General features: G+C 41.0%; 1 protein-coding gene across 2 annotated transcripts; it reads right to left on the reverse strand.

Annotated features, from left to right (window-relative positions):
- Nucleotides 1-7,771, reverse strand: si:dkey-8e10.3 (serine/threonine-protein kinase SBK1). Of its 2 annotated transcripts, none has more exons than XM_061258635.1 (4): nt 7,675-7,771; nt 4,114-4,262; nt 2,067-2,269; nt 1-1,580 (listed from the first exon to the last, which is right to left on the reverse strand). In XM_061258635.1, exons 2-4 carry the CDS (start codon nt 4,259-4,261, stop codon nt 930-932), a joined length of 1,002 nt encoding a protein of 333 aa, XP_061114619.1. In that variant the 5' UTR covers nt 4,262; nt 7,675-7,771; the 3' UTR covers nt 1-929. The 2 variants fall into 2 exon arrangements, with proteins under 2 accessions (XP_061114619.1, XP_061114618.1); XM_061258634.1 differs by having other exon boundaries at nt 4,114-4,323; nt 7,675-7,770.
- Between the last annotated feature and the right edge of the window lie 884 nt (nt 7,772-8,655).

Consider the following 8,655-nt stretch of genomic DNA (forward strand, 5'->3'; position numbering starts at 1 on the left):
AGGAGTGAAAACAGATTATTTACATAACGAACGCCTCTATACACAGCATTGTGTGTCTTACCGTGGAGCTGCAGAACTGTTTAAATCTTAATGAACCTTCAGAACCCTTTTGAAATTTCCTTTTATACTAAACTGATATTTGATTTGATATTGTGTATTCACACAGATAATTCACCAAATCACTGTGAGGAAATGGGTGTTCACTGTATTTCTGTCCAGTATGTACACATGCAATGGATGGGTAACTGAATTTACAGAAGAAATGATGCCAAAAAATATTAATGAAATAATTTTTAAAAATCCAAATATGCACATGCACCCACACTGCAAACACGATTGTGAACATCCCTTTTTGTAAAATTTCTACATGGATTTCTCACCACTATCTGAACGCACTACTCTCCCGGGATCTCCGGTGGTCTGTCCTAGCTGAATCTCGCTGTGCTGTTACTGCCTTTGTGCTATTAATACTGTACTTATCTAACAGAGATTCCTTATTTAAATCACTCTAAATTTAAAAGCAGTGTTCCTATATGTATGTTACATAAGCTCATGCTTTTATCGTGCTGAGAGAACAGCCTTCGCTTGACACTTTGATATATTTGTTGAACAGACTTTACGGTAGCTGGCAAGGCTAGAGAACTGCTGTGACTACAGCTGACCAGACTTCTTCATGTGCAGTAATCTGCTGCTGCCAGAGTGAGTGCTAACCTTTAGGTACCATAGACACGGTCTTTGGTTTCTGTTTGGATGGACGACGTGTCCAGATCAGGTAACTCCCTGTTTTGACTCTCCTCCTCTCCTCCTTGACTCTCTGTAAAGAAAAAGCTCTCCTCTGGCATTTAGGAGCCACCCTCTATTGTTTTAAATAAACCCTTATGAGAGCTCAGGAAGGTTGCTGCCACACGTCTGAACCTTCTCGGAGGGCTTCAGGCCGCCGTTTTGGGCAAGGAGCTGCACACGCTGAGGGTGGTTCTAGCGCTCACCGTCCCGTTTTCTCCCGTCTGCCCTGGGGCGTCGGCTGCCCTGACCCAGTCCTGGTCCACGTAGGCCTTCACCTCGCCCACCCCACACCGGTCCCCCGCGTCCAGCTGCAGGAGCCTGGTGAACATCTCCAGGCAGGCCGGCGTGAACCTCTGCCACTGCGACGGGAGCTCCACCACCGTGGGCTCTCTGCGCCAGTCGGCGAACTCCTGGTAGAATTCGTCGGAAGGCGTGCAGCGCTCCCAGGGGAAGAACCCGGTGAGGATGCAGAAGAGGAGCACCCCGAAGGCCCAGGTGTCCAGGCTGGGCTCCACGCTGAGGGGGTCCACCCCGGGGGGGCGCTGCCCATCCTGGGCCACCACCGCGCACAGCTCCGGGGCCATGTAGGGCAGGGTGCCCGAGATGAACTGGATCATCGTGCCCCTCTTCTGGGCCAGGCCGAAATCGGCCAGCTTCACCCTGGAGCAGTGCCGGTCCAGGAGGAGGACGTTCTCTGGCTTTATGTCCCGGTGCACCAGGCCGTGCCCGTGGATGAACTCCAGGGCGCTGGCGATCTGCTTGGCACAGCGCTTCACCATACACTCAGGGATGCCCACCTGGTGGCACAGGACAGGAAGGAGATCAGTCACCACTCACCATTCACCGCTCACCACTCACCATTAATCATTCACCAATCATTAACCAGATTCATATCATCTGAAAATTAAGCACAAAGGGGCCACACTTTTGCGGTATAAGAATTAGGACTAGGTTTTCTCCGAAAGCTTTCATTTTTTCAGTTTGATGAAAGCCATTTCTGCATTAACATCATGCTTAAAAAAATATCAATGGCTGATTTAATGAAATACTTTGAATGCAAATGAAAAAAATTGACACACATTCAGAAATGCAGGATCCACATTGTTCTTGAAATATATTGGTGAGAGACATACTATATTAAGCCTGTTGACTTAATTCCCTTGCGATTGGTTTTCCAGTATTTACCTGTGAAAACAAATACAGTAATTGGTGCAGCAGATCCGAAATTTCAAGTCCCTCGGTCTATCTCACTCATTCGCTCACTCACTCGTGGACCCACCCACCCGTGGCTGAATCACAGCGAACAGGTCTTTTCCGACCACCAGCTCCTGGGCGAATGCGTAGTGCTCCTCGGAGTGGAAGGCGATTCCGAAGAGGCCCACGATGCAGGGGTGGCAGGAGAGCCGCAGGGATATGCAGTACTCCCGCAGGAAGCCCTGCAGCTTGGTGGAGGCCTTGGGCATCACTTTCAGGGCCATGGGGGTGCCTGCCAGGACAGAGCCAAAACCTCAACTTTACATTCTTACCACACATTTCGCTTCCACCCAATAGATTTCAGACCATGAGGTGGGGGTGTGGGTGCTGGAAATAATGATCGTGGACCTGTTATGCACTCCCCCAACCCCGGATGGATTGCGTCCTCAGCGACCGCCAACATCACCTATGCCTAAAACCGACTCTGCTCCCAATGTATGCTGGGATAGACTCTGGCCAAAACCCCCCACAATCTTAACCAGGATTCAATCTTGACCACAATCTACAATATGGATGGATGGATGGATGGATGGATAATGTTGTCTGTTATTCTCTGTCATTTTGCAGGCTCTATTCTAGCCCTGTATTGAAGTTATTTGATTGACATAATTTGGCACCAGGGCAATCATGGCCATCTTCTTTGAGGGACCCATGCCCATTGTTTTCCTACCAGATTGTTCATTGACTGTGAGAAAAGTGTGTTTCCATTAATTTCATGTTGGAAGTATACTTTTTTGTTGTAAGAGTTATGGAGGAATGAGATTACATTACATTACATTAATGGCATTTGGCAGATGCTCTTATCCAGAGCGACGTACAGTTGATTAGACTAAGCAGGAGACAGTCCTCCCCTGGAGCAATGCAGGGTTAATGGCCTTGCTCAAGGGCCCAATGGCTGTGCGGATTTTATTGTGGCCACCGACCTTGGGGGTCCCAGTCATTTACCTTAACCAGCCCTTACCTTAACCTTACCTTTACAGGCCGCCATGAGATCAGCCCATGTGAGGTTTTGAAGGGGAGGCTACGGATGGAATGTGGTTGTAAGATATAGCAGTCAACGAGCGAGGATAATTACATGTACCTGGGGATATTGATTTTGAATGCACATTGTCCGTAAGCAATTAATCAGCCAGTAAATCTCCTCGCTATGATTATGTATGCAAAACTCATAATGGGTATCTTAATGTCGGTTTAATTTCAGAGGACATTGATCTCATCATCCCTAAAGACCAACGAGCCAGGCAAGAACACATAGGAAATGGCCCCACCCAATCACATTGAAAAATCTACCCATTAAGAGCATATGGAATGAGATCTGCTTCACAAACTACACATGGCTGGAATGTATTTGGCTGGTGCTGTGTTTGAAATAGCATGTCACAGCACATTCAGGGATCAACTCCAGAGAATGCACAGGTTGTCCATTTATTTTGATTTATTTCAAGCAAAATAATTTCATTTCGGCAAGTACAAAACGTCATTCAGGAACGAATTGTCTAAAACTGAGTGCAATTATTTCACCAGTTAATTGATTGAGGCTATGTGTTGAAACATGTGAATAGTACTTTCAACTTTGCAGAATCTTTTAGTCTTGTGAACTCTTTAACCAATCTATTATGTAAATTAATGCAAATGTTATCTTCCAGGGCACCCAGGACTGTAGTGTAGTTCAGAGATGTTAGCCTGATGTTCAGAGTTGGCATGTGAGCACACACTGCAGACTGTGGCCTCAATTTGATCAGAATTTATCCTTCATTTTGATTCCCACTTAAAAGCAGATGTCAGAGTTCTTCCCCCCAAACACAGTTTGATGAGTTTGGAGATGACCTAAATTAACTCACCAATCTGTGTCCGTATCAAAAAAAGGAAACACTTGAATTGCATTGCAAGTTCGTTGCAAGTCGACTAAATGTACAGTGATCACTTTATTATATGTTTATTAAACTTATTTTTTAGACAACAACTGAACCTCTTCACCATGTCTGCCACGTGATTGGCAGATGAGATATTTCCAGTACCAAGCTGGTGTACAGCTCCACTGTACCTAAAATCTGTGGTTGTGTGGGACGGACCTACCCCTGCAGCGATGGGTAACCAGGAGCACCTTGCCGTATTTCCCCCTTCCGATCTCCTTGATGATGTTGAAGTGCTCCTTGATCTCGAGGTAACTCAGGCTCTGAGCTGTCAGCTCCATCAGCTCGTCAATCCGGCACCCGTCTGACATTCTGATCCAGAAAAATCAGTGAGCAGAAACCCCAGAATCTAGATGTCTTGAGGGATGGGAATCTAGATTGAGACACATTTTTGACGAATGGACAAACAAAAAAAAAACCCAGTATAGCTCAGGTTTTAATGGCAATTTTATAATAATCTTATCCCATCAGTTCAAGCTCAATTTCAAAACTGTGTTAGCAAAAAGCAGCCATTTTCTTTGTGCATTTAGAGAAACCAAGTTTTAATCTGAGTTGATTAAAAATAATTGTGCTTTCTAAGACCAGGTTTACGATATACACTCGGTGAGCACTTCATTAGGTATTTATTAGACTTAGTTTTTAGACTTATCGGTCTTCTGCGGCTATCCAGCTCTTCAGCTCTGTTGTTAGCATGGAACAGATAGCGCTCGCAGCTGTTGCACAGCGGTGGATCTGCCCGTGTGTTCAAGGCTAAGCTAATTACCGGAGGATTGTGGGAGGCCTGTAAAGGCGGAACATAATTGGCTCTAGCCAACCAGGAGGAGGGCGGGATGGGGGTTTAAGCAGGCGTTGGTCTCTCGGGTTACCAGGCATGCCTTTCCCCCGGCACTGTGCAAGGCTCTTCCAGGCTCCAGGCTATTGTTTAAATGTCAATAGTAATGTGTGCACACATATTTCGGCTTCGGTGCTCCTTGGGTGATATGTAGGTGACGCAGCAGGAACTTGAGGCAAAACTGGTGATTTTAAGTTTCCACAATGGATAAAGTCCACGGCAGGTACTAGATAAGCATACATGAAAATAATAAAAAGTTAGAAACTTTATTCAATTCTGCAATAGGATCCTCACCCATCTACTGTCAATGTGCTGCATGCTCAGCATGAATTATTTTTAAGAAAGCTGCATTGGTTCCCCTGCATTGCTTTACTAAAACGTACAGCAGTATGCCATTAATTTAATTAATTAATTAAACTATGCCAGTGCAAAACAAGGGCACACATATAACTGAAACTGGAGGGATGTGGAAAATGGAAATGCTTCAGGTGGGTAATGTAAATATTGTGGTCTGATATCAATGCTGTTTTTATGGCTACACGATCAAATACTTTTTATTAATATGAAAAGTGACAGATCATAAATGACATAAATGAACACTCCCACCCCTGAAAAAAAAGTAAAAGTTTATTTAGAAAATCAATAAAATAGAAAGTAAAGGTGGCAGATGAAATTGATCCCTCAATGGTATATTATAATGAAATAGAAATGTCGTTACAAAGATTTACATTTAAGCAATTTAATTATTTCCACAGTAGTTACATTTTCCGTGATATTAATGGGATATAGGCAGAATTAACGGTTTGACTTGCCCTGTACACTTAAAACCCGCTAAATGACTTAATGTGGCTTTAACATTGTTTCAGGCCGAGTGTCAAGTTAAACAAAAAGTACCACAAAATGGTTAGAATTATAGGACCTTAACATCTCTCTACTGTCAGAAGGAAACAAATGTAAAACAAAAGAGGTTTGCATTTAGACAAATTTCCCATGTAAGGGGTGTTAAAGAAGTTCCATTGGGAGCAGCTGTCTGAGTAAGTGTTAGAATGTGTTAGACTGATGCTTCATATGTAGGCTCTTGTTGTGTGACCGTCACAGAACCCTGCTAATGAAATCATATCATAATGGAGCAGAATGCCTCTCTGATATCTGATATAGGTGGACTTTAGGAGAGGTGATGTGAAAGGGAAGATCGTGTGTCTCACAGTGCTTATGATCAGTTATATAGCCAGTTACGACATCCCAGATGGTCAGGAGCGTTCCTGTGACTTTTATATTAGCGTTACGAAATGACATGTTGATGCCAATCAGCACAGGAATGTGTCAAATGCATTTTTAATTGTTAGAGGCTATAGTTAGTTTATATTTATTATGTTAGCATGACCTTTTTTAACAATGAATAAAGATAATACAATTATCAGCAACCTGAAGCCATTTGAGTGACATGGGCAGAATATAATTTAATGTGCTTTTATGAGTTAAATCTGCGATGTCTTTTATTTTGCGCCTATATTTCATTTTTTTGTAATTTTCCATTTCCCCACAGCCAATATGAAGACCGCAACAAACAGCCGTCTGAACCATTTGTAGCAATGTAACCAATTCGATTTCAAACAGATTTTAAAGCGATTAAAATCATTTATAGCAACCAAATATGATCTTAACTAATATTAACAAACATATACTGTAAGGTTTAGACTGTCGACTACTTTCTAAATATTATGAGCTAAAGTCTTATAATTTCCCCTCCAGGATTCAGTTATGAAAGCAGCAGAATTATTTTCATATACTGCCTGTCTTCCCCTCTCATAATGGATGTGATCTTTTCTGAAGGAAAAATCATGTCAAATCATATGTTTATCCACTTTACTCAAGTTCAACAAGTTGCTATAAATCATGCAGCAAATTTCTATTCTATATTTAACACTACTCTTATTTTTTACTGATCATTCAGATTGTACTTAATGAAAATATATTTATTTTTCTAAAAACAAATGTTTCTTTGCTTCAAGATGTAAAAATATAAATTACATTCACTGCTCTCCTCGCCCCCACACAGTGCATTCTCTCTGCTGCTTCTTCCTGCATTTACTCTACTATATTTTATACTCTATTTTTAATAGACTTTAGACATAATACAAACATTGTATGACATTGTTTATAATAATAATAATAATAATAATAATATTAGTAGTAATAATAATAATAATAATAATAATAATCATCATCATCATAATAATAATCATAATAATAATAATAATAATAGTTGTAATAATAATAATAATAATAATAATAATAATAATAATAATAATAATAATAATAATAATAATAATGGTAGGAATAAAAAATAAATTGAGGACATGCTTTTCTATCTTCACAGTAATTTATTTTTTGTCATTTTAGCATTTTAGCTATTTGTATAATAACACTTTCCAAAGTTTAATCATTTTTATGTAGTTATACCCTAATACCACATGTACTTTTCTTTTATTTAATTGCCTATATTTTATTTGCATTTAAATTCTTGAGATTATCTTAAAATTAATAGTTCACATCTTCCAATTGTATTAATGCATTTGTCATACAATAGTAATAGTCAATACAAAAATAGCTGACACTGATCCGTACTAATGCTTTTAAATAGCCATATTTCAACACTATGTAAATCATACAAATCAGAAAGGAGAGACATGTTCACAAGTGCGCACACTCACTCACACACATACACTGACACACATGTATATGTTTAAAAAAACACACACACACATATACACTAAACACATGTATATGTTTGCATATACACATACACACACACACATGCTGACATGCATGTATATGTTTACAGACACACACACACACACACACGAATATTGTCTCCAGTGTGCTCCTTACCGGCTCTGTGTGTCTGTGTGTCTATGTGTCTGCGTGTCCTTCCCTGGGTGTCGTCTCTGCTGTCTGGCTGGTCGGTGGATCCAAAGCCCGCTCAACAGCTGATAAATGTGTGGCTGGAGCAAAGGGCACACACAGCGCTTTATATGGGAAAAGCACCAACACTGCTCAGGGAAGATTAAACCCCAACGCATCTGACCAAAACTGACACCGCAAACATGGGAACACGCAAACGCAAACGCAAACGCAAACGCAAACTCCACCCCAACGTCCCACGCCCCCACCTACATATCATCCCAACTACTGTTTTTAAAACATATTCATGAAGAGCAACAATCAACACCTGTTTTATTTTTTTTATTTTTACCCTAAAACGCATGGATTTTGTTTGCAAAAAATTTATTAGAAATCTCCTCTTAACTCCTTCCATATGTTAGCAATGTGCAGAGCTGTGGCTGCACTGGAGCAGAGTAACTGAAAACTGCAATAACACACAATCAAAAGCGCGTAATGTTACAGTCATGCACGCTTGCGAGTGCCAGCATCCCCGGGCTCCAGTAATCAGACATAAATCTGACATGTGAGCTGTGTCTGAGGAGCAGGAATAATAAACAGGATGTGCTCGCTCAGAGCTGCTGCCTGTTTCCGCAGATTCCTGTCATTCTGCGTGCGTTTCTACGGTCATGCACTCAGTTACCCCGACAGCGACATTTACGAAACCACATTTATTCTTATACCAAAAAGTAATGCTGATTCGTAGACATCATATAATATATTTTTTTATAAAGCTATTTTCTCTTAGTATCTAAAGTTTTTTTTATAACTGGATTGATGTGATAACTGTGATAATTTTTTTAGACCTCATTATCACACAATATCATCTTTTGCTGATAAAGACTTCTTGCTACTTTTACCAGTTTCTCGACTGGATTTTATCACGTTTACACTTGCAGGTGGTGTGCAATTAGATAATGGATTTTATAT

This window comes from Conger conger, chromosome 10 (assembly GCF_963514075.1).
Source record: "Conger conger chromosome 10, fConCon1.1, whole genome shotgun sequence".
In the NCBI taxonomy this organism is placed as follows: Eukaryota; Metazoa; Chordata; class Actinopteri; order Anguilliformes; family Congridae; genus Conger; species Conger conger.